We start from the raw sequence: 23746 nt of genomic DNA, 5'->3' as shown, positions 1-23746 counted from the left end.
AGTCTAGTGGACTGGGCAAAGGGACAAGGGACAGGTAGCTGCTGGGGAAAGATGAGTCAGCAGAAATGGGTTCCTCTTCCTCGTGGCCCAAAAAATGCAGATGAACACAGAACAGTGGTTTTCTCCGTGAAATCACTGAAGGCAAATTCTCATTTCTAGTAAAATGAGACACACGCAGTACTCTGCCTTGCTCCTGAGGTAAAATCCATGCAGCTTTTCTGGACATGTTAAGCAGGGACATTAGAGATTCCCATTCCCACCGAGTGGGTGACTGGACCTGTGGGGCTGTGCCGCGGTGTGCAGGGATCAGGGAGGGCGTTTCTCCTAGGTCCTTCCACTGCCCCAGCCCTCTGCCCTGGCGAAGCCCTTCTCCTAATGGGCCGGCACAGCCTTTCACACTCCTCAAGGGAGTGCCTTTGGCTATTAAACGTGGCCAGGCCCCGCCCTGCCTTTCCGTAGCCCTAAAGAAATCCCTAGGGAATTCTGCCACGCAGGCTGCAGGCCTGCCTGTGTGTCAGTCTTAAAGACACCCCGAGGACGGGCCACGGGGAATGTGGGACTCCCACTCAGGATGGCCACAGGGTAGGCTGTGTGTATGTAGGGTGGCCGCAGCGTGGGACCCGTGCACCTCTCATCAGCGGCCTGCCTCTCACAGCAGAATCTGGGTGAAGGCGTCTGTCGGTGCAGGGGTCTGTGGGTTGATGGTAAGGTGACCACCTGGGCCTGGACAGCCAGTCAGCAGGGTGTGGGGAGATCGCGTCTGTAGACCGGTGAGTCTCCTGTGCCCAAGGGGAAGAGCTGAGGACCTTGAGGGAACCCACGACCAGCTGCACCTGTGCGGTGGAAGAGAGCCGCTGAGAATGTTGGCAACATGGAGTGAGATCACGCAGTCCTCACAGAATGACTACTTAAACAGAACCCAAGAGACAGGATGAGTACAGTTGGTACAGCTAGAGAATGGGTTGATACGCTGGAAGATCACATTGAGAAACTACTTCACAAGTAAAGAAAGAGAAAGGTTAAAAGGACTGTTGGGGGAGATGGGAGAGAACATCTGGGAAGCGGGCTCAGGAAAAGGGGGAGTGTGGGGCCCAGCGGTTCTCAGAGGAAGCAGAGGCTGGGGCTCTGAGGACTGGGGCTGGGTCTACACGTGGCCCCGGCACGGCAAGCTCATCTGCGCTCACAGCAGACTGTGACAAAGCCCCGCAGAACGCGTTAGACTTCTCCACAGTGGGGCTGACGCAAGGTGACAGTGCAGTGATGTCCTTTACGATTTTGTTTTGTTTTGTTTTTTGTTTGAGACAGTATCTTGCTCTGTATGTAGTCCAGGTGTTCCTCCTGCCTCAACCTCCCAAGGGCTGAAATTACAGGTGTGTGACACCACACCCGATTGTTTAAGTTTTTAACTAGATTTTATGTGCATCTAAATTGTCACTTAATTGTGGAGTTGTAATAAAAATATTTTCAGGCATGTCACAGAAAGATCTGACATGTTGGAATACTTTTGGACAAAGTACTAAGAGAAATAAATTTAAGAAATGCTGCAAAGTTATGACGGAAAAACTCAGCAGGGATAAAATCTGTTGGATTAAAAAAAAAAAAGTGTGTGTGGAGTGTGTGTGTACACTGGCCAAAGGAAAGAACAAGAGAAAAAAATCCATAATGATCCAGAATTAGAATGGTAGACCTACTAGCAAGAGGGCTTTGGTGGGACACAGTAGAGATAGCAACTCAGAGTCCAAAGAAGAAAAAGGCAACACATACACACACAAGAGGACTTGTTGAAATTTCCTAAGTAAGAGAGAAGAAAAAAGTCAAAACCCAGTAATTGTAATATGCATGGATAGATTAACTCTTAGGGGCAGAGAGACTTAATCTGATGAATTTAAAAAAATACAGTAGAAACTTAGAAATGTGCATGTATGTTAACATTAGAAATAAGGAATTTTCCATTAAAAGTCCTGTGCCTGATTGTTTGGATTAGTGCTGAGGTCCTGTCAGTGTTTGTGGGTCGGAGCGTATTTCAGCCAAACTCGAGGAGACTGTCGGGCTGAACTTAGGCGTCTGTGCATTGTGTCTTCCTCCCGTGCCCTCTGCTGTGCGGCCACTTCTCCTCATCCCCCTCAGGATCGCTGTGTTCTCTGTGAGCGTGCTGCGTGATGACCGGATTGTCCTCGTGGCAGAGCAGCGGCCGGACTCCTCAGAGGAGGACAGCTTCCTGTGGATGAGCCGAGTGCTGCAGGTGGGTGCTGGGCAGGTGCTCTCCCCACAGCACCTGAGAAGGGAAGGACGCGGCGTAGCCCTGGATGTGTGCAGTGCCGAGGGTACCGTGGGGCCGTGCCTCAGTGCCCTGCCCTCACCCTGCTTCTGTAGTTGGCGTGCAGCATTGTCTGTGCCTCAGAAGTACTGTTAGCACATCTTAAAAATTAACCATTTTTTATTGATGGAAGTAGATATCTAGTCATTGTTCAAATTTCCCTAATTATCTAATGATTAGTTGGTTAGACGTAAAATAAGGTCATACATCACTCTTGAGATTGTACCTTTGAGTGTCACTTAATGTGTCCTGTCCCCTGTTGTTTATGTTCACTGGTGGACAGATCTGGAAATTGGATTGGATTCAGGGCTAGTTTTTTGGCAAAATTTCCCCTGAAAGGTGCCACATGGTGTCTGGTGGTTCCTCTGTTGCTTGGAGTGCCAGTGTCTTCTGCCTGTGATTTGTGATTTCATAGGAGTGAGACTTCGATTCTGTTTTTCCTTAATTAAGTGGAGCTACTAGCTCCACTGCCTCCCCCCAGAGGATGGGTTGGGCAGGAAATCAGATGACAGTGGGCTTCAGAGTAATGAATCCTCTAGAAGTGACCCCTAAGCTGTTTTGCTCTGTCTTGAACTAATGGTCTTAAACACATTGGCTGAGTTTCACTGTATGGTAGCTGTGGTTTTCATCTTTCAGGAGTCAGTGGGAGAACTGGGCATGGTGGTGCACGCCTGTAATCCTAGCACACTGGTAGGCTAAGGCAGGAGGATTGCAAGTTTGAGGCCCACCTGGGCAACTTAGTGAGGCTCTACCTCAGAAAGTGTTGTAAAAAGGGCTGTGGGTTTAGCTTAGTGCAAAGGCTCTAGATTCAATCCCTAGTACCACACACAAAAATAATGATAAAAGTCAATGGGAGCATTTTTTTGATACCAGGAATCGAACTCAGGGCTTCATGCTTGCCAGGCAGGTGCTGTACCACTGAGCTACAACCCTGGCCCCAGTGGGAGCATTCTGACACTCCTTTGGCTCTGTGAGGCCACAGTAGAAACAGGAAGCTTGGGTCCTGGGCAATTTTCCCTTCCCGCCCCTAGGGTCAGGAGTCGGAGGCCACATCTGTGCACTTAAGGTTATTGTCATGGTCACTGTTTCTAGGCTTTTTTTAGAGGATAGAGAAGAAAAGTTTATCTACGTTGTGAGTTTATGCTGAGAGTTTGAACTCAGATTCAGGACCACAGAGGTTTCTCCTAAGCTATTGGCCTCTTGTCTCCCACCCTGAAAAATTGTGGTGCGGATGACTGCCGTCGAATTACTCAGTGACTTCAAGCCCCTCTGTACCCTTACTGCCTCCGAGTTGTGGTCTTGCTGCCACCTCCGAACAGCAGTGAGAACTGCTCATGCAGTTTTGCAGATCTCTGCCCTTTGCCTGCCCGCCTTGGGATGGACTGTCAAGGCTGCGAAGTCACATTAGACCACGCCTCCTGAGTGCGCCACCCATGCATGGGGTTGGGTTGAGTTCATTTGTTTTATTTTACTTTCAGTCATTAGGGATTGCCTTTTAAATTTCTAAGTTCATTGTATTTAAAATATAAGCATGGTTCCAAATTCAAATCCAGAAGCAAAGACGTTCAGATACATCTGGCTTCTGTCCCTGCTCCTCACCTCTTTCCTACAGGAAAACACTTGATGCTGCTCCATGGCTGCTGAACTCTACGCTTTCACATAGCAGTGTAGACTTAGGGTTAGGGTTTATGTGTACACAGTGGGCAGCTCCCCTTTAGACACGTGATAGAAAAGGCACATGCTTTTCGCCCCCTTTTCTCACTTAAAATGTCCGGGGGTCATTATCAGCTGGCCTTGAGACTTCAGGTCCAGCATGGTGGACTCTCCATTTCTTACCTGTGTGGATGGCAGCATGTGCCCATCAGGGACCTTCCCTTCCAGGCCATCGACAGCATCCACCAGGTGGGCGTGTACTGTCTGGCCCTGGTTCCTGCCAACACCTTGCCCAAGGCTCCTCTTGGAGGGATTCATGTTTCAGAAACCAAACAGCGCTTCCTGGAAGGGACCCTGCATCCATGTAACGTGCTAATGTGCCCTCACACGTGTGTTACCAACCTTCCCAAACCTCGGCAGAAGCAACCAGGTGAGTTGTACCTCACAGCAGGACTCCTTCCATTCTTAAAGGTGGTGGTAGCCAGCACTGTGGATCAGGATGAAACCCCTTTAGACCCTACAATGGTAATATCCACTTCTTTGGGGCTGGGATTAAGGACCAGAGCAAGCGTGTGTACCATATTGGTTACCACCCCGTCTTCCTAGAACAGAGCCCCAAGTGAGGACACTTTGCCATTTCATCTGTGAGGTGGTTTCCATCTGCTTTTAGGGACCAATCTTAATGGTAGATTTGAGGATGACACCTGAGCCTTGGACAGCCAGGAGATGGCTCTGGGAGAGACCTGATGTCCAGGAGCAGACCTGCTTTCTGGGGATCACTGCCTGCCTTGGGCTAGATCCCCTGTCCTCAGGAACTAGCTTCCCACCTAGCCCTGTGACCTGCTGTAGCTATGGGGTTGATGGGGCCTTGAAAGTCTCTCAATGGTCACTTTCCTGTCCCTGATTTTATACATTTAAAAATCAAAGACTGGTTTAACTATTACATGTATTTTGTCATTTTAATTATATATATATATATTTTTATATATATATATTATATATATTTTTTATATTATATATAATGTTTTATATATATTTTATATTATATATTATATAATATATTACCACTGAGCTAAATCCCTGGCCCAAGTTATGTATATTTTTATTGCAAGTTAACTTTTCTTGCAAATTATTGAACTCAAAATATCACTACATAAAATACATTTCATCAGGAATAATTAATTTTCTGACATATATGAAATATAGTAAAACAATAAAATATATTAAGAATTTGCCTGAGGTCCTGAGAAAGATGCTGAGTAGTAAGTTTCTCAACGTGACACAGTTTATATCTAAGAGAGAAATTATCTTTGTCATTCAACGTAAGTCTCAGCTGGTTTTCTGAATACTTGTATTTTTGAGGGGAGAGGTAAAGGCCTAATCAGGTATATTTCACAGTAACAAAGTTACATGGTGATTCTGGATTCATGTCCAAGCATGTCAGCTTCTGCCTTGGAATCCTGTTCTAGAGGTTGGACCAGCCTCGATGGTCGTTGGGAACCTAGTTGCTGGAAAGAGAATCGCGCAGGCTTCTGGGAGAGAGCTGGCCCACCTGGAAGACAGCGAACAGGCTCGAAAGGTAACGGGTGGCTCCTGCAGGGTGGTGTAAGCGCCATGCCAAGGGCCAGGAAGGCCGCCATGGGCTGACCCCTCTTCTGCAGTTCCTGTTCCTGGCAGATGTGTTGCAGTGGCGGGCACACACCACCCCTGAGCATGCACTGTTCCTGCTGCTGAATGCCAAGGTGAGGGGTCCCGCCTCCCAGGTGGTCTTCTCCGTGTTCCCGTCACCCTCATGTCAGAGAAGAGCATGCTGTTAGGCTTGGGCCGCATCTTGTGGGTTCTCTGCTCCTTTCCTTGTGGAGCCCCTGTTGTTTTTTACAGTTTACATGGTATTATTTCTATTGATTTTGTATTGAGCAAGAAAATTCTCATCAGCTCCATTTTTTTAAATCAAAAACAGAATATATTAAGTATTTCAAAATTTGTGAATAAAAAGAAATATTGTTGTGAAACTTAGGGATTTAGCCTTTTTACATTTGTTTATAGCTTTAAAATGACAAGCACTGCTTACTGCTCAACCCTGCTGATGGGAAGATTCCTTGTCAAGCATTCTGATGCCTGTTAGTGTTTCCTGCTATACAAGGAGCATCCAGGATGTGAGGAGAAGCTGCTGCCCTCACATCCCAGGCTTGGGCAATGCAGAAGCCCTGCGTGGCTCCCTGCAGGCCAGCTTGGGCAGCCGTGGGCGCTTGAGCATGGCACAGATGCTGGCCTCTCTGCTCTAGGAAAGGCTGGGGCTGCTCACTCACTCAGAGTACTTTTGGTGCCCACTGTGTGCGCAGTGTTGAACGAGTAGGAAGGGCCCTGCTCTCAGCACATTCAAAAGACATCTTGCCTGGGAGAAACTGAGCTCTAAGGGAGAGGGCTGCCCTTGTTCCCTGGTATACCCCAGAGAACATGCATTTCCCAGCTGAGTCCTAAGCCATGCAGAAAGCAGCCATTAGCGATCAGCGAAGTGACAGTGTGCTTACGGTGAGGCCCCAGATCTGTGAGACAGAGGGCCAGGGGCTGTGGGGCAGGGCTGGTTCAGCAGTGGGCTCTGAGCTGGGTGCAGTGGGACACAGGATGGCTGTCCAGATAGCAGCGGCTCTGGGTCAGAGGCAGGACTTACAGGACCTCTGGGCGTCCTGCATGAGTGCAGGGAGGTTTTACTCTGGGTGCCCATCAGGTCTTTACGAGGGAAATGGCGGCCAGGGGTGAGTGAGCACATATGTGACCAGACCCAGTATGGGGACACGGCCGAGCTCTGTGGAACCAGCAAGCCCATCTTGTAGACCTTTACTCAGAGTCCCCCTTAAGGACATGCTGCCCTTTGCCCCAGGGGGGAGTCTGTGTTTGCCCAGGTGACGACTGGTAGGGGCTTCAGTCTTGTCCCTTTTGGATGCTCACCCTCACCTTTGCAGCCTGGGCATTCACCTCTGAGCTTGGGCACAGAGGGCAGGTCCATCCCTGGCTCCTCCTCCACCATCTGCCATCAGTAGAGTCCACCCATCTAGCAGCAGGAGTTGTAATGTTACCTGGAGTTTATGGTTGTTAGATTGAATTGCATGTATCATTTCCTTAAGACAGACTCTGTAACCCCCTGCCTGTCCTCAAGGGTGCTGCGGCATCTGTATTGAGGTGATCATAGCTCCTATGCCCCTAGCCAAGGCCAAGGATGGATGACGCTGGGCAGGCCACACTGTGCTGCAAGATGGTGTAGCTTAGAGGTGCTTACTTATTGTTTGTTGTTTATTTACTTGCATTATGTACGGGATGAGGGCTGTTTCTGAGGAGAGCGGATGGAATTGGACAGTGGCTTGCAGGTGGCTCTAAGCAGGATGACGGTTTATTTCAAAGAAGAGAAGCTAGAGGAATATGGCTATTCTTTGTCATGTTATGTTTGAAAGTTTTGTTGGTTTTGTTCTTTGGTGTTTTGAGACAAGTTCTTGCTGTGTAGTCCAAGGTAGTCTTGAATTCACTCTGGAGCTTTGAACTTGCAGCAATCCTCCTGCCTCAGCTGCCCCAGTGCTAGGATTACAGGCGTATGTCACCACGCCCGGCTTATGTTTTAAATATTTTATCAAAAAGGCCTAAAATTTCCCTCTCACACTTGGCTCTGTTCTGAATGAGCATGCCCCCCTACCCCGGCTCTCCTGGGGCCACAGGGGGAGCTGTCCCTGCACTGCCAACAGTCGTCAGAGACACCAGCACTCATCTGGGACTGAGCCTGTCTCATGGGCAGAGCTGCAGGGCAGGTGTCTGTCTGCACCTACCTGCACACTGACGGACTTGATTGCCTTCTAGGGCACGGTCACCAGCACTGCCACCTGTGTCCAGCTACACAAAAGGGCTGAGCGGGTGGCTGCCGCCCTGATGGAGAAGGGCAGACTGGATGCTGGGGACCACGTAGCTTTGGTCTATCCCCCAGGTAAGCACACACCCAAGACATCCCCTCCCAACCTTCCCGAGCAGAGAGCAGCCCCTCCCCTAACTTGGCCACCTTAGACGCCTCTGGTGGCTGCCTGTGCATCCTCTGGACAGGACCTGTGTCCCTGGAAGCTTCTTTGCTGTCATGAGGGCGGATGCTCAGGTTCATCTTGGGCCTTCTAACCCCAGAGCTGGAAGCCACTGTCTATCCAGGGACCCTCACTCTGATTCTTCAGCACAGACTCTGGGCAGTTGGGAAGCCCAACCCCTGATTATGTCTTCTAGAGATGGGGTGGGTCCTGAACCCATGCTCATGCCTCCAGTGCACATTCAGAGTTGCAGGATTTTGCTTAGCTTCTGCATTAGCTCCTCTTTTCCACCTGACAACTCCCGACTCTTCAACACAGAGATGCCAGAATTGGAATGCCCCGTGGTCACTCATTTGCCTTACCCCATGTCACACGCAGCCTTCTCACAAGAACAGTGGCAATACTATGAGCACCTGTATGGTTTTTCCTTTCTTTTTTTTTTTTGGTACCAGGGATCAAACTCGATCTTGTGCTTGTGAGCCAGGTGACAGCTCCACTGAGCTAAATCCCCGGCCCTACGAGCGCTTGTGTGATTCTCGAGAATAAGTTGAAAATGTCACCATGTGCTCATGCACCACGTTCTGTGTGTGGCTGACTCTTGTGAGGCAGCTTCATCACCCTCCACCCTCACCGGGGTTCAGTTCCACAGGCAGCTGTGCCCCATGTGCCCCTCAGCTGTCCCTGTGTACTCTGGCCATGCTGTTTTCTGAGGCTCTTCAAGGCTTGCCCACTTCCAGAAAGCTGCTTTGACCCATAGTTCCCACTGTGCATTCCTCCTGTCCCCGAGGGAGATCTTTGTTATCTGTCTTCAGTAGTTGTCATTTGCTCTTCCACATTTCTTTCTCACTAAACTTCATTTTGAGTATTAAAGTCTCCTTTGCTTCATCTTTTTACTCTTAAATCTTTTATCTGTTGTCTGGTGCTCTTCAAGCTTCATCTTCATTTTGAATTGATTTTTAAAAAATTATCTATTCTTTCCTCATCTCTGACTTTCCCTGACTCTCATTCCTGTATCCTGTTGTGTTGTGGATCATTTTCCTTGTGCATTTTAACACATTTTGAAATGGCCCGTTAGGGCTCTGTGTTTTGTGGGCTTCTTGGGCATGCTCTTCTTGTGTGAGCAGTGATGCTCTCTGCTCTGCGTTCTTTTTCATGACTGTTCCTCCTGCTGCTTCACATCTCCTGCCTCAGCTCTGCTTGTTTGTCATCCCCTCCAGAGCTGTCTCCTCCCTGGAGAGGGCCTGCTGTGTCTCACAGGTTCTCGTTGTGCTCAGTAGTGGGAGGGCAGCTTCTGTGCAGCGTCTCCCCTCCCAGCTCTGAGCAGACCCTGCAGCACAGGGGACATGGCGCCCACTAGATGCTCCCTCCCGCCCTCCTCCTTCCCCCTCAACACCCTGCAGCCCTCACTCCTCCTACCTGCTGGGCATCCCTACCCTCGCACTCAAAGATGAACACAGCCAGACATCAGCTGAAGTGCCGAAAGCGGATTTTATTCAGAACTACTGACAGTGGGAGAAAGAGCTGAGCTCTGTTCCAGCTGTCCAGGTGTTTGAAGGGAAGGATGAAGGAGAAAGGCCAGGGCTTTGTATCAGGATTGTCTATCAGGGTGCTGGCCCCCACGGAAAGGGCCAGCACACCATCCCTCCTAGGAATTCCATTTCCCGGGAAGGGCTCTAGGCCCCAGAGAGACCTGCCGCCGGGGCTGCACATTTACAATGGTAAGCCTTCTTAGCACACTCCCAGGGAGTGGAGGTCAGGCCCTGAACTGGGGCAGCACCTCTCTGGGCTGTGTGGGCTTCCTCCACAGGTATTTTAGTGGTGGCCAGGGTCATCTTGGAGATAGGCCTTGTGCTGCTGGGCGCTGCACTGGAGTCTCGTGCTGTTGGGAGCCAGGCCTTGACGCAGAGCAGATAGTGCCCTGTGGCCTTAGTTCCGTGTGCTGCTGGCTGCTCAGCTCCTGTCCAGTAGCTCTCCTCTCCCTGATGTGGCCCCTGTGATGCATACTGGTGCATTTCTCTGTGTTAGTGCCCTATCACACTGTGGCTGGTGGTTGTGTGTCGGTGCTTGTTTCGGTGATGATGCACTCTCACTTGTCTGCTGTGTGCATGTGTTGTGTTGTTGGAAGGGCATCAGTTGTCTTTCCCTTCAGGAGTCAGCCTGCTGCTGGGAGGTTCGTGGGTGTGGTCTTTTCTCATCTCCTCACCCCTGAACTGTCCACACTCACTTCCACTGGCTGGTGCTCTGCTCCAGCACTGCCTTGCCTCTGTCTCTGGAGCTCTGGGCTCACTTCTGGATCTGCCTGAATCTCTGCTCCTCTCTGTCCTGGCTTCCTTTGTGTGTGTTTTCGGTCACTGCTGACATCCTTGCCTCGTGTTTTGGGCCACTTGGGGTTCAGCAGGGACCAGCCTTTTCTCATTTTATCTGTTGGAGCCTGCAGCTCACTTGGCACGTCCTGCCTGCATGGTGGACTCCTTCCCTCAGGGCTATCATGAGGCACAGATGTCCCCTGTTCAGTCTCAGAGCTCTCTCAGGCTGGTGGCAGCTTGGTATTTTTCTTGACACCAGCCACATCCTTATTTGGACACTCCAGAGTCCCCATCGGCCTTATAGTCCTCCTGCTCTTTCCCAGCTGTGGGGTTTCTTTCCCCAGGGGTGACTACAGATCATCCTCTGCACATGCAGCCCAGATGCCAAGGATGCATCAGGGGCTTTGTTCAGCCCCTCACTGTAGGGCAACCTTGAGAGAGAGAGAGCAGAGTCTCCAAGAACTGCTAGTGTGGCCAAGTTGGAGCTCCCCGGTCCTGCATCCACAGCAGCAGAGCAGAGCCAGCCAAGCCTGAGCCTGGGAGGATTGTAGTGTTTCCCACCCAGGGTTGGGGCTGCAGTGCCTGGAACATTGCTGTCAGGGAGGGGCTGGGCTACAGAAACAGGATATGAGGGCGTGGCTTTAAATACTTCAACACAGGAGGAGCAGCAGAAGAAAGAGCTCCCTGACTATGATGGGGGCGTGCGCAGTAAACCCAGAAGAAGTTGAAAATTTCTGTCTTAGGTACTTTACTCATTGCTGAGACAAAGTACCTGACACCCAAAGTTAAGGGAGGAAAGGTTTATTTAGCTCACAGTTTATAGAGGTTTTAGTCCATAGTCAGCTGGCTCCAAGGCAGGGTGGAATAGCAGAGGAGAAACAGTTCATGCTGGACAGAAGGTAGCAAAGCAACAAGGGGCAACCACAGCTCTTTCTATCCCTTCTATCTTATCCAGGCTGCTTACAGTGGGCAGCACTCACACCCTTAACCCTAGTGCCCTGGAGCCTAGCAGTGCACCATGAGTCAGTCCCAGCATCACACACTCTAGATCCAACCGCCTCTGAAAATGACCGACCTATAACCGACTGAGGCTTTGGGGGGCATCTAGACACAGCCCTAACATATCAGAAGTAGAAAATGCATGACATAGATCTGACCTGCCGCATACCCTCTTGTGGCAGCACAGCATGATGCAGCATAGCTGCATTTCCTCCTGAGCTGCCTCCACTGCCACCACCCTACATCAAGAGGGAGGATCATACTGAATATCACTAGCCTGGGAAAAGATCAAAATTGAAAGTACAGTTTCTACCGAATATATCTTGCTTTTGCACCATTGTAAAGTTGAAAAAGTGTGAATTGACTCCCCGTGAAGGACTATCTGTATGATCTTGATAACTGAGAATCAGAATGGTGAATCCAGGAGGGCCTGATGTTCTTGGGTATGTTTGACGGTATTCATACAAAAAAAAAATTCTTTTCAGTCTGAGGGACTGACACGTGCTAAGGCTCTGATATGCTAGGCAAACACTGCCACTGAGCTGCATCCCCTAGTCCCAAAACTTGAATCAAAAAATGAGGTCATTGGGTGCAGACGTGTACAGCAGGTGTGATGTGCACTTCTTTGTGCAGGGCGAGGGGGTCCAAGACGTTTGTCTAATCCTCAGAGGGGTGAGTGACCTAGAGTCTAGAGCTAGCTGTAGAAGCAGAGCATGGGAACTGAGTTCTTGCTATGTTTGCCAGGGTCCCCGGGGAAGAGGACAAGTGCACGGCCTGAGATTCTTGGGCCCCAGGGAGGGGTTCCTGGCACAGCACTCCATGCTTGAGCTGCCAGACAGAGTGCACCATGTTCTTTGTATTGCACACTGCTGAGCTGCCCTGCCAGAGGGAGCTGCCTGGACACGGGAGCATTAACCTAGTGAGACCCCCAGGGGTGGAGCAGCAGGTGCAGACATCTCTGTCCTGGCCCCCTTTCCATGTGAATACTCAAAACAGCCATGGAACTGGTGGTGAGGGTGCTGTGGGGCCATCTGATTCCCCTCCAGCTGAAGGGGCTTTGTTGCTATTGGGAGCCATAGGAAGGGGCAAGGGAAATGTGTCCCCATCAGACTGACCTAGAAAACAGGGTTTCAGCATGAAATGACTCTCTCCCAAGTTTTAATTATGGCGAATCTTGAACTATAGAAAAGCCAGAAGAGTATGGGCGGTCATCTCTGGCCTTGTATGAGGGAGGGAGTGGGATTGTGGGGCCAGTATCAGCCCTCTGTCCGTAGGCTTCTCCCAGCCTGTTGGGATGTCACAGCAGTGCCTCCTGCTATGGTGGCCATGAGCAGCTCTGTTGCAGACAGCTTGCCTCACCAGGTTCTCTAAGTCTGTGCAGATCCACCCAGCCCCTTGCAGAGCCAAGCTTCTCCGGGCATCTGCGTGCATGCAGATCCACTTAGCTTCAGCCAAGGGCCTCCCTCCTGCTGTGCAGGACAGCACACAGGGCCCCTGTACATCCTCAGCACCCCACCCCATGACTCCCCCTACCAGGCCCTCCAGGGTGTGGAGCTGACCAGTGTAGCTGTTTCACGAAAAAATTGTGCTTGACTTTTGCTGTTATCTCTGGGCCTCAGCGGGCCTGGCTGTGGACACCCACACACTGAGCCTTGCCATGACCTTCTGCCGCATCTCCCCAGGCGTGGACCTCATCGCTGCCTTCTATGGCTGCCTGTACTGTGGCTGTGTGCCTGTCACTGTGCGGCCCCCGCATCCTCAGAACCTTGGTACCACGCTGCCCACTGTTAAGATGATCGTGGAGGTAGGTATTCTCCCTGCTGTGACCGAGGCCCTGGGCCTTTGTGGGAGGCCGTGGGCTCTCTTGCTCCCCCACCACTGTAGGGTGGTGCAGGGAAGGGGCAAGGCCAATCCAGCTCTCCCTCCTTGTGGTGCAGGTCAGCAAGTCTGCATGCGTCCTTACCACACAGGCCATCACACGGTTGCTCAGATCCAAAGAGGCAGCCACAGCTGTGGATGTCAGGACCTGGCCGACCATTCTTGACACAGGTATGTTCCTCAGAGCTGCCCTGTGGGACAGACCCCTTTTCTTTCTTCTTCGTAGAGTTTAAATGTTAGGACGTGTGTTTCAGCTTCAGTGAATGAGAAGGCTGCTAAATGGACCCTTGGATCTGCCTGCTAGGGTAAACGCAGAATGCATGAGATAGCAGGCGCTGCTGTTTCTTGCATGGCAGTGTCCTTGGCTCGGGGGTGAGCTCCTCTCCTCTCAGCACCCTGAAGGGTGGGGACACCTTGCCCCTCTCCCTCTGCCCTGCCCACATAGTGGGCTGGAAGTTACCTGCAGCTTTCTGTGGATCCCAGTTCCCCTTGCACCCCCAGCACCCCTGTCCCCATCACTGCTAAGTGCCGCATGCCCCTGAGAAGTATGTGGGCCAACTGGGAAGGGGCTGAAGCCCCTCTGCCCAGGCAGTTGGGTCGGCCTGATTGGTATCTTAGCTTAGGGCACATCACTGCCCATCCAGGGAGAGGCACCCACCCAGCAGCACCCACCAGTGCTGCCCACAACTGGCAGAGCATGGCCACCAGGCAGACAGGACTCCATCTGTCCCCTCATACTCTGTGGTCCAGGTGTTAGTAGAAGTCAGAGCCTGTGTGGTCTGTGCTGCCCACCTGGTCCTGGGTTGGCCCAGGGAGCTGGTGCTGGGGTCGGTGGAGGGGCAGGCTCAGCACAGACTGTCTAGCCAGGACCTTGCAGCCTCAAGGATTTGCTTCGCCCCTTGCCGTGGCCCTTGCTGACAGCAGCTGTGAGTGCTCACAGGGTTGGGAGAACTTGATGAAGCAGCAGAGCCTAGATCCCCCTGTACTGCTCCTGCTGTGGGAGTTCTGGACTCACATGACTCTGGCAGGTCTTCTTCCTCTGACCTTTCTTAATTGGAAACAAAGTAACTTCCTGCAATTGTCATGGCCCAGCTGATCCTCTGTGCCCCTCTCCCCCAGCATCCTTGTCAGCACATGCTCAGAGCAGTCCTGCTGGGCTAGGCCAGACGACAGGTCTGTGAAGATGACCAGCAGCCTGCCTTCTCCCAGCCTGGCCGATCTGAGCTCACCATCTGGCTCCCCAGCCGCACCCTGTGCGGTGTCCAGTGTCACTGACTAATGTCACTGGCGTCTCCTGTTTGTCAGATGACATACCAAAGAAGAAAGTGGCCAGCATTTTCAGACCGTCCTCTCCGGACATGCTCGCATACCTGGACTTCAGTGTGTCGACCACTGGGATATTAGCAGGAGTGAAGGTGGGTCCTCAAGCGCCCGATGACCTCAGCCCTGGAGCATGGAGGAGTGGCCAGGAGGGACGTGGGGTGCAGGCATAGGTGGGTCCTTCCTATCTAGAGCACAGAACAACAGTATTATTTCTTAATGAACCCCCAAATTAGATGAGCCTGAGAACCATGTATATTTTGATGTTTTATGGTAATATCTAAACCAGTGATGGTGAACATTTTAGAGCCTTTGGTGATTAACAAACTGCAGCACACGCGCTGTAGGCTTGCTACCACTGGTCTAAATTTTCTGCTCAATTCAAATTTCTTGCTATCCCAGAATCTTGTTTCAGGGATTCCCATGTGCCATTTCTTGGGTCTTATTTAGGTTGTTTTCGGATGTGAGCCAGCTATCTTTGGAGGAAGTAGTGTGACACTTGGCAGTGTGGAACCACATCCCCGCCTGGCTGCTGAGCACAAGGGCATTGTCATTCATCCCCTTTCTCCCTTAGATGTCACATGCAGCCACAAGTGCCTTGTGCCGCTCCATAAAGCTGCAGTGTGAGCTGTACCCTTCAAGGCAGATTGCCATCTGCCTGGACCCCTACTGTGGCCTTGGCTTTGCCCTGTGGTGTCTGTGCAGGTGAGTGGTTTGCAGCTGCTCATGTGGTTCTTTAGCATTCACCTTCTAAGGTGTCTTTTTTGAGCACCCCAGAAGTTGAAGAGATGTGAGAGCGGGTTTGCTTGGGGATAAGGTAAGTTGGAGTGTGGGTCTGGAGTTGAGTAAACAGTAAGAGCACTTTTTATTAAATACAAACAGTATCTGCGCTTACCATTAGTAAGAATCTCCTTGATTCCTTCACATGCTGGAAGATGGTGACACCTCCAGCAGTAGGAAGCCTTGTGGGTGTCCCTGGACTTCTGTAGTACACGGAGGGGCATCAGGACTCCACCCACCATGTGTATTCTGCCAGAATCTCACTGGTGTTCGAGCAGAGTTGTGCCCTATCCTGGCCAGAAAAGGTGTCCTTGAGGAAGGAAAGAGCAGTGCCCCGCGCTCAGCTCCTTCCCAGCTACCCTCTGCCCCACAGTGTCTACTCGGGACACCAGTCAGTGCTGGTTCCCCCACTGGAGCTGGAGAGCAACGTGTCCCTGTGGCTGTCGGCCGTCAGCCAGTACAAGGCCCGTGTCACCTTCTGCTCTTACTCAGTGATGGAGATGTGCACCAAAGGCCTGGGCTCGCAGACAGGTGCCCTCAGGGTGAGTGCCAGGTAGGGCTCTGGGCCACAGTGACTCCGAGCTGCTGTGTCTGGGCTCTCCTCCCAAGGCAGCTCCCTGCAGTCCCAGGCTCATCTGCCTCTGCCAAGGTCCCTCCCTCTAGCCGCACACCCAGCAGGAAAGGAGGGTGTGTGGCACACGGGATGGTAGGACATGGGCCGGAGGGTGCAGTTCCTGCCCCCATGTTTAGGGTTCCCCAGCCTGAGGCAGGTGGGAGGACACAGGCTTGTGCTTAGTTTCGCCTCTGCACTCAGACTTCGGGCCAAGCCCCATGTGGGTCCCATCCAGAAGCTTCCCGAGATAATCCATGCTCAGGGCCTCAGCCTGTGTGCTGTGGGCCAACTCCTACCCCCCTGCAGATGAAGGGTATAAACCTGTCCTGCGTGCGCACATGCATGGTGGTGGCCGAGGAGCGGCCCCGGATCACGCTGACGCAGTCCTTCTCCAAGCTGTTCAGAGACCTGGGCCTCCCTGCTCGTGCCGTGAGCACCACCTTTGGGTGCAGGGTCAACGTGGCCATCTGCCTGCAGGTAAGGAGATGCATCTGGGCTGCCAGTGCCTCCTGCTCGCACAGCCAGGGACCAGCGGTTCCCCACATGGATCTGGGCAGCAGTGTACCTGCCTGGTCCATCTCTGCATCTCTGAGCATTTGATGTTTTGTTTCCACATAGTTGTTTAGCTTTGAGAGCTATGTCCTGTTGAAGAAGAAAGGCTTATTTGCAAAAAAAGAAAAAAAGTGAACAGCGTTTGTTCTACTCTTAAGAATCTTGCCGGGGATTATTTAGCTCAGTGGTTCTGCTGCCTGCCTTGAAGTGCAAGGTCCTGAGTTCGATCCCCAGTACCAAAAAGAAAAAAGAGAATCTTTAAGTTGGTCATAATATGTAGTTAATTTTTTAAAAACAAGACTGAACTTAGTATTTTAAGACATCTAACAATTTTAAATTGGTTCACTAGTAAATGTAATCATTTTTATTTACTCAAACCCAGTTTTGTTGTTGTTGTTATTTTTTTTTTTGGTACCGGGGATCGAACTCATGTCCTTGCGCTTGCGCAGCAGGTGGTGAAACCACTGAGCTAAATCCCCGGCCCTCAAACCCAGTTTTGAACCTGTCGTAAGACACAAGGGAAATAGGAAGTCTCAGGGACAGCATGCTCACTCCAGGCCTTCAACCTCAGTTTTCTAGATTCTGTATCCTTGTGTCTGTTTCACTTCTTTCTGAAAACTTCCTAAAACCAAACAGCCTATCAGATATCTACATGTCAGATGCTTCACTTGGCACACTTTGGAGAACAGCGGAGGGAGAGGTACCTCTTGTCCCAGGGCAGAGCGGTGGCCCTGGCTGGGTTCCCACAGCGTCTGCCAGTGCATGCCCACCCTTACTTGGCAGCACAGGTGAGGCAAGTCTGCGAGCAGAGGCCATGTTTGCCGCAGCAGCCTCTTCCTCTCCTGCTCATGTCCTCCACCCCGGAAAGACTCTTGACTGCTCCGAGCCTCAGGAGGTTGGGTGGGTCTGTGCTGTCTGTCCTGTGCTTGGCACAGGGTGGTGCCTGTGAGTTGAGATCCTGCCCTGCATTTGAAGCCGACGCCCTCCTTGCTAGATAAGGAGCATATCTGTTCTGTTTGTTGGCACGTGTGATTGCACAGCTCTTCACGGGATATCGGTGTTTGCTCCTATACAGTGATGTCTTTTGCTCTCTCTCCGTTCGTTTCTCATGGGTCCTGTGGCCTTCTGTTTGTGTTTCCTGTGGCTGTCTCCTCCCTGTCTCCCTCTGCTGGCCTCCTTGGCCCCTGTCAGCCCAACAGGCTGGGAAAGCTGGCTGAGCAGGTACGACCTTGACTTCACCCTCAACCTTGCTGGTGCTTATCTGTGTGCACCCCCTGCCCCTGTGCATGAGTTCCCGTGACCTTCTCATGAATCCCAGGCAAATACATGTTTCTTTTATCATCTTACTTTGTTCACAGTGGACATCATTTGACATATTACAAAACCCCTTTGCAAAGCTGGGCGTTGTGGCGCATGCCTGTAATCCCAGCACTTGGGGGGCAGAGGCAGAACTCAAACTGTGAGCTTGAGGACAGCCTGAACTGCATAGTGAAACTGTGTCTCAAAAAACAACAACCAAAAGAACCCCTTTGTGACAATATTTTAAATTAAAACTATTTTCAGAGATAGCAGTTTATGACATTACTTTGGGAGGAAGGGCTTACTCAGAAGGTTTTGTTTTAATTCCAGGGTGCACATAGGTGATGTTTCTGGGATCTTTAGGGAGTGCTGTTGATTGGGGTGCTCGTGTAATATGATGTTCTTAATTCAGTAAAATGGCAATACTGTCCTTTAATCATGACTAATATCAAATGGAAGATTTAGAAGTCAGGATGAGAATCAGCCTTCTGTCTCCTCTGAGAGTCTTTGCTGGGCTCAGTCCCCACCAGAATTAGTGCCAGGCACGCCCTGCTTGGTAGACATGTCCCCAGACCATAATGGAATTTTCATCCCAGTGAGATCAGTAAAAATAGGGAGTCATTAGAACTAAAATGAAAACGGTTTGATTGGTTTCATTCAGTTTTATCAAACACTCCACTTGATACCAAGCTCAGCGGGTATTTGGAGGGACAGTATCAGCCCTGCCTGGGGACCCCAAACCCCAGGGCCTCTGAGCCTTGGGCAGATGACTTCAGGGAGCAGCACTGCGGGAGGAGCTGCCCACATCTGTGCTGTGAAACCAGGATGGGTGTGAGGGCCCTGAGGAAGTTCTTCTGCTCCCCTTCCAGGGCACGGCTGGCCCAGACCCCACAACTGTCTATGTGGACATGCGGGCACTACGCCATGACAGGTAATATCCCTCCCCAGTCTGTGTGGCCTCATCCATACCTAGTAGCGGTGTCACAGATTGGATATGCACTGACAGTATACAGCACCTGCCGGACCCTGGTGTCAGGGACGGCTGGTGGGGTCAGAACTCCTCCGATCCCCAGATGTTAGTAGATGACTGGCCAGGTCAGGGCCATTAGCACCCTGAGGAGGAGTAACTCTGTGGGCCTTGGGCATGTGCCACAGGGAGGGTGGATCACCACCTTGCTTTCCTCTACCTTCAGAGCTGCAGTGAATGTCCTTACCCTTTTTTACTCGGTCAGAAAGGCGGCCAGCATGACCAAACATTAGGGATTTGCTTTTCATGGGGCTGAGTAGGAAACAGGACAGCTAGCTAATGGCAAAAACGTTCTTACCTGATGGCATTTCAGCCTCTGCCATGGTTTTCACATCAGGAAATGTGGGGCTGTGGTGTGTTCCGGCTCGGCTGTCACACTCCTCAGGGTCCTGCTAGCTGGGAAACTTGGATCCCCATTGTAGATCTTTAGATGTGCCCATATCACAGCTTGATGTAAACAGTCGCTGCAGCTCACCAGGAGCCAGGGCCCAGCCAGGTCGGGTTGAGGAGCCCCCCAGAGAACCAGATTACCCAGCAGGTGGGGGCATTGCCTGGGTGTCCACACCATGGGACCTTCCTCATTGGTGGTGCTCCCTGTGGCACCTAAAGTCCGGCTCAGGATAGTCCTGGCCAGTTTTTAATGAGGGGGTGCCATCCTGGCCATTGTCCACACACTGACCCTCAGAATGATAATCATTTTCCAATCATCTTGTGATTTGCCTTTTTAGAACTTACTATCTGTGTGAAATTTTTTACTCTGAAATTTTTTCCTTGTTAATTTTTAGGGTACGTTTGGTAGAACGAGGTTCTCCACATAGTCTGCCGCTGATGGAGTCTGGAAAGGTAGTAGAATCTGGGACTTGTGCACTGTGTGACATATTTGTCCTTTGTCAGGATGTCTAGGGCTCCATTCCCCTTGAGCCCAGTGACCTCTGGGCAGGTGCAGTGGGCTGCTGCAGAATCCTCTTCTGCCTGCCTGCCAGTACTCACAAGTATGAGGTTAAGTCTGAACACATGTCAAGCTCTGAGCCAATAGGGAGAATCCAGACACACCATGGCTGGGCATGAGGTGGACATGAATGGTCAGGACCTGGAGCCAAGGTCCTCTCCTCCCTGGACTTTTAGAGCTATAGGGTGTGTTGTTGCATTGTGGTAGTGTGCACCTGTAATCCCAGCTACTCGGGAGGCTGAGATGGGAGGATTGCTTGAGCACAGGAGTTCTGGGCTGCAGAGCACTATGCTGATTGGGTGTTCTCACTAAGTTTGACATCAGTGAGATGACCTCCTGGGAGCAGGGGACCACCAGGTTGCCTAATGAGGGCTGAACTGGCCCATGTCAGAAATGGAGCGGGTCAAAACTCCCATGATACTCAGTAGAATCACAGGTGTGCCCCCGGCCCTGGACTGGAAGGATAGGAATTCATGCCCTGGATGGGAGTGATAGCAAGGAAGAGGCCTCGCCAGGGCTGTTGGCAAGAGAAGATCTGGCCTGGTGAGGCCTCCAGTGTCTGCTGAGGGGTTGAGGGCTAGTGAGACTACATGAGGAGCCCAAGTGGAAACAGTGCAGCTAGCTGCCAGGGGTCAGCAGACACAGGCACAGGACAGAGTGAGCATTCTTGGAACCCAGGAAGGCGAACTAGGCAGCCTGAGAAAGGGTGCCAGGCTGGTGGAGTGGCTGGTGACATTACCTGGTGGGCCCAGCACAGCAACCACTGCTTATGAAGGGCTCGAGCACACCTGGAGGATGCCTCTCTGCACCTTCAGAACCCCAGGGGCAAGGAGCAGAGCTTGTTGGCTCCACTTGCTTGGTGCCATGGCCATGGCTGCTTTTGCAGAGACAGCATGGTGCCCAGAGAGGGCCAGAGCCAACCAGTCACACAGTGACCAGCACAGGGATCCCTGTCAGGCCGTGGGGTAGCTCTGGGGCACCACTGTGCAAAGACAGTAGGTGGAAGCCACAAGGACCATGTGGCCAGAGCAGAATGAGTGAGCCAGGGCAAGGTCTTGCAGAGTTCAGCCCCAACCCCTTTTAAAGTTGCTCTCAGTGGACCAGCAGGAGCTGAGTCAGTTCCTGCAGAGGATGGCCCATCTGTGGGGAGACTGAGGCCACCAGCCTCTTCTCTAAGCTGGGGTTAGTATTCCTTGATTTTTGCAGTTCTTTCCCTGTGTTCTTCCCCTTGGGTACCACTTGTCCCAGTTCGTCCCCTGCTGAATGTGGCTGGTGTGCAGTTCCACTTGCCTCTCTTGTGGGATTTTCTTGGTCTCTCCTGTTTCACTTGGGCATGACAGATCAATGCTTTGGAAGGAGAGCTTTGGTTTCAGGGTTCAAATAGGCCACATGGGGAGAGAGTAGGGGCTCCAGCAGCATCCTGGGAGACAGAACTGTCCCCACATGGCAGAGCAGGGAAGGGCCTGGTGGCAGCCATGGGCTCCTACTTCCCATTAAACTTGCCTCTCTTCCACCTGTTCTGAGACCTGCACTGTCACCGTCTTGCTTCATACCTGGAGTAACTGAGGACACAGGGCAACCGGCCAAGCCTGGGGAGGGGGCACCAGGTCTGGGCATGGGAGGCTGGGCAGGAGCCAGGCATGAGAAATGCTTCCCAATAGTCAGGTTCCTGGATCCCACAGACATGGCTTCCTGCAGAGCCGGGGCTGCAGGTGGACCCAGGGATCCTCCGCCTTAATGAAAGCCCCAGGGTAAGCTAGCCCTCACCCAGACCCCTACCTCTCCCGACAAACCAAGACAGGGCCCATTTCCTCCTTCCAGATCCTCCCTGGGGTGAAGGTCATCATTGCACACACCGAGACCAAGGGGCCCCTTGGAGACTCACACCTGGGTGAGGTAGGTGGAAGCCAGGGCTACATGTGGGCTCTTGGGGAAGCATGAGAGCCCTCCAGCCTTGTCAGCTTTGCCCTCCTTCCCTTCCTGCCCCAGATTCAGGAATTCTAAACCCTTGAAGGTCAGTTATGTCTTTCAGAATCCCAAAAATTTTCTCTGCTTTCACCCAAGCACTTGTGTGCCAGACCAGCTCCTGTGTAGGATGTCAAGGTGCTGTGGGACAAGCAGCCCCCTCCCTGGGTCACACCACCAAAAGAGGGTGCTTCAAGTTCTGAGGGCATTGGGAGGCCAGCGGAGATGTGAGGAACCAGCAGCAGCAGCATGGGAAACTGCTGCCTTGGGCAGAACCCATCAGCTGCTTCATAGAGAGTGGTTCCTGTGCTGAGTGAGGAGGAAAACCACAGGGCTCAGGGACAGCGCAGGACCGGGTCCTGTGGACATATGACTGTGAGGAAGAAGTTAATGGCTACATGTGTACTTGTGTCCAGGCATCTGCCATAATCCAGAATAGACAAGGCCCCTCATTGGCAGGAGCAGGTCAGCCTATCAGTCACAGGGAGGGGCAGGCCAGGCCCTGTCAGTCACAGGGAGGGGCTGGATACAGCCTGTTAGTCACAAGGCAGGGTGTTCCAGGGCCTGTCAGTCACGGGGCATGGGAGTGTCGACCTGTCAGTCACAGGGAGGGGCAGATCAGGGCCCGGAGTCACAGAGAGGGGCAGGTCAAGGCCTGTCACTCATAGGGAGTCACCTGTCCTTACAGTGGCACCCAGGGCCTGTCACGGTAGGCACTGTGGCTTTGTCGAGTACAGACTGTGTCAAGAGGCCCGCCTGGGCATTCTGTGGGAGTGAGACTTGAGTGTGCTGTCCAGTTGCCGTCCTCACTCGAGGTGTGCGCAGAACTGTTGGGCCTCCCTCATGGCTAGTCTGGGGGCTTCTGGTGAGTAGTGCAGATCCTTCCCTGCCTGGCTCGCCAGACAGGACAAGGGTGTGAGCTGTGCCCCAGGTGTGCAGATAGCATCCTGGTGAATGATGTCCCTGTCCCAATCCCAAGTGCAGTCCACGTGAGGGCCGCCCAGCCCCATGCTGCATCCTGGCCTGCAGAACCCAGTTTTGAGGGGCAGGGCACACCTCCTAGGAGATGAAGCCCTGCATCTGGAGGACTCACCTTCATGGCAGCTGCTCAGGGGAGGAGCCCCTGCCAGCTGCCCCTTCCCCTTCAGATGCTGCTGTAAGGTGGTGAAAGTGTCGGGTGCTGCCTGGGCCCTGTGCACTCCTGTGTTTAGGGAGTCCCAGTACCGGAGAGCTGTAGGTGCGTTCCTCTGGCCTTTCATCTGTGCACATGTGAGTGACCAGCACGAGTGCACAGGTGCCATCTCTATTAGGCCATTGCTGTCTCAGCATGAGCCTGAGCAGCCATGTTTCACTCCACAAGAGACCCTCACTCCTGTGACCTGTCCCCACAGTGGACCCCAGAGTGCCACGAAGTCTCTCTTCACTCTCAGCATTGACTGATGTGAGAAATATGGGTTCACCTCTGTGCACCAATCCATGCAGCATCAGTGACGACACACAATACTCCAGGGTCAAAAGAAGAAAGTTTATTTGAGTGATTATGTTTGCTTTCTATGCCTGTAGTTGTGTCAGTTACCAAAATAAGACGTTAAAAATAATAGCAAGCACCCCCAGTTGATTCATGTTTTCCTGAGGTTAGCCTTGGCCAACAGATATCTCCGGATAGAGTCTGTACCCAGTGGTTCGTAGCATGCCCACCTTTTTGTCCTCTGGGCCCCACCAGATCTGGGTAAGCAGCCCCCACAATGCCACCGGGTACTATACAGTCTATGGGGAGGAGGCCCTTCATGCTGACCACTTCAGTGCCCGGCTGAGCTTTGGAGACACCCAGACTGTTTGGGCAAGGACTGGCTACCTCGGCTTCCTTCGAAGAACAGAGCTTACTGATGCCAGCGGAGGTAAGGGGTCACGGTGATGTGCCTGCCTTGGCACTGCCAGCTGGGGCTGGGCTCTGCTGCTGCTGCAGGAGCCTAGCTCGCTTAGCCAGATGTCCCCGGATGAGAGTGCCCCTATACCCACCTGCACCTTCC

At 52.1% G+C, this 23746-nt stretch overlaps 1 protein-coding gene and 1 non-coding gene across 13 annotated transcripts in view; both read left to right on the top strand.

Annotated features, from left to right (window-relative positions):
- Positions 1 to 23746, top strand: part of Dip2a (DIP2 acetate--CoA ligase A) — a 113962-nt gene that overhangs the window by 87038 nt on the left and 3178 nt on the right. For 3 of the 12 annotated variants that reach the window (XM_004842559.3, XM_004842553.3, XM_004842552.3), the window contains 16 exons: positions 2128 to 2242; positions 4199 to 4400; positions 5440 to 5549; positions 5632 to 5712; positions 7817 to 7940; positions 13016 to 13137; positions 13271 to 13382; positions 14517 to 14626; positions 15106 to 15236; positions 15685 to 15853; positions 16195 to 16401; positions 17668 to 17697; positions 18645 to 18706; positions 19588 to 19645; positions 21573 to 21647; positions 23440 to 23614. In XM_004842559.3, the coding sequence (XP_004842616.2) occupies positions 2128 to 2242; positions 4199 to 4400; positions 5440 to 5549; positions 5632 to 5712; positions 7817 to 7940; positions 13016 to 13137; positions 13271 to 13382; positions 14517 to 14626; positions 15106 to 15236; positions 15685 to 15853; positions 16195 to 16401; positions 17668 to 17697; positions 18645 to 18706; positions 19588 to 19645; positions 21573 to 21647; positions 23440 to 23614 (1883 nt within the window). Of the gene's footprint in view, positions 1 to 2127; positions 2243 to 4198; positions 4401 to 5439; positions 5550 to 5631; positions 5713 to 7816; positions 7941 to 13015; positions 13138 to 13270; positions 13383 to 14516; positions 14627 to 15105; positions 15237 to 15684; positions 15854 to 16186; positions 16402 to 17667; positions 17698 to 18644; positions 18707 to 19587; positions 19646 to 21572; positions 21648 to 22404; positions 22582 to 23439; positions 23621 to 23746 lie in introns of those variants that run through there. The other 9 variants (XM_004842555.3, XM_087207871.1, XM_004842557.3 and 6 more) reach the window with 7 other exon arrangements.
- On the top strand, positions 19947 to 20231 carry LOC147830292 (signal recognition particle RNA). Its single transcript, XR_015439380.1, has one exon.

Source organism: Heterocephalus glaber, unplaced genomic scaffold (genome assembly GCF_053883595.1).
Source record: "Heterocephalus glaber isolate CG9 unplaced genomic scaffold, H.glaber_assembly_v1.0 deba00000122, whole genome shotgun sequence".
In the NCBI taxonomy this organism is placed as follows: Eukaryota; Metazoa; Chordata; class Mammalia; order Rodentia; family Bathyergidae; genus Heterocephalus; species Heterocephalus glaber.
This window is presented reverse-complemented; position numbering and strand designations above follow the sequence as displayed.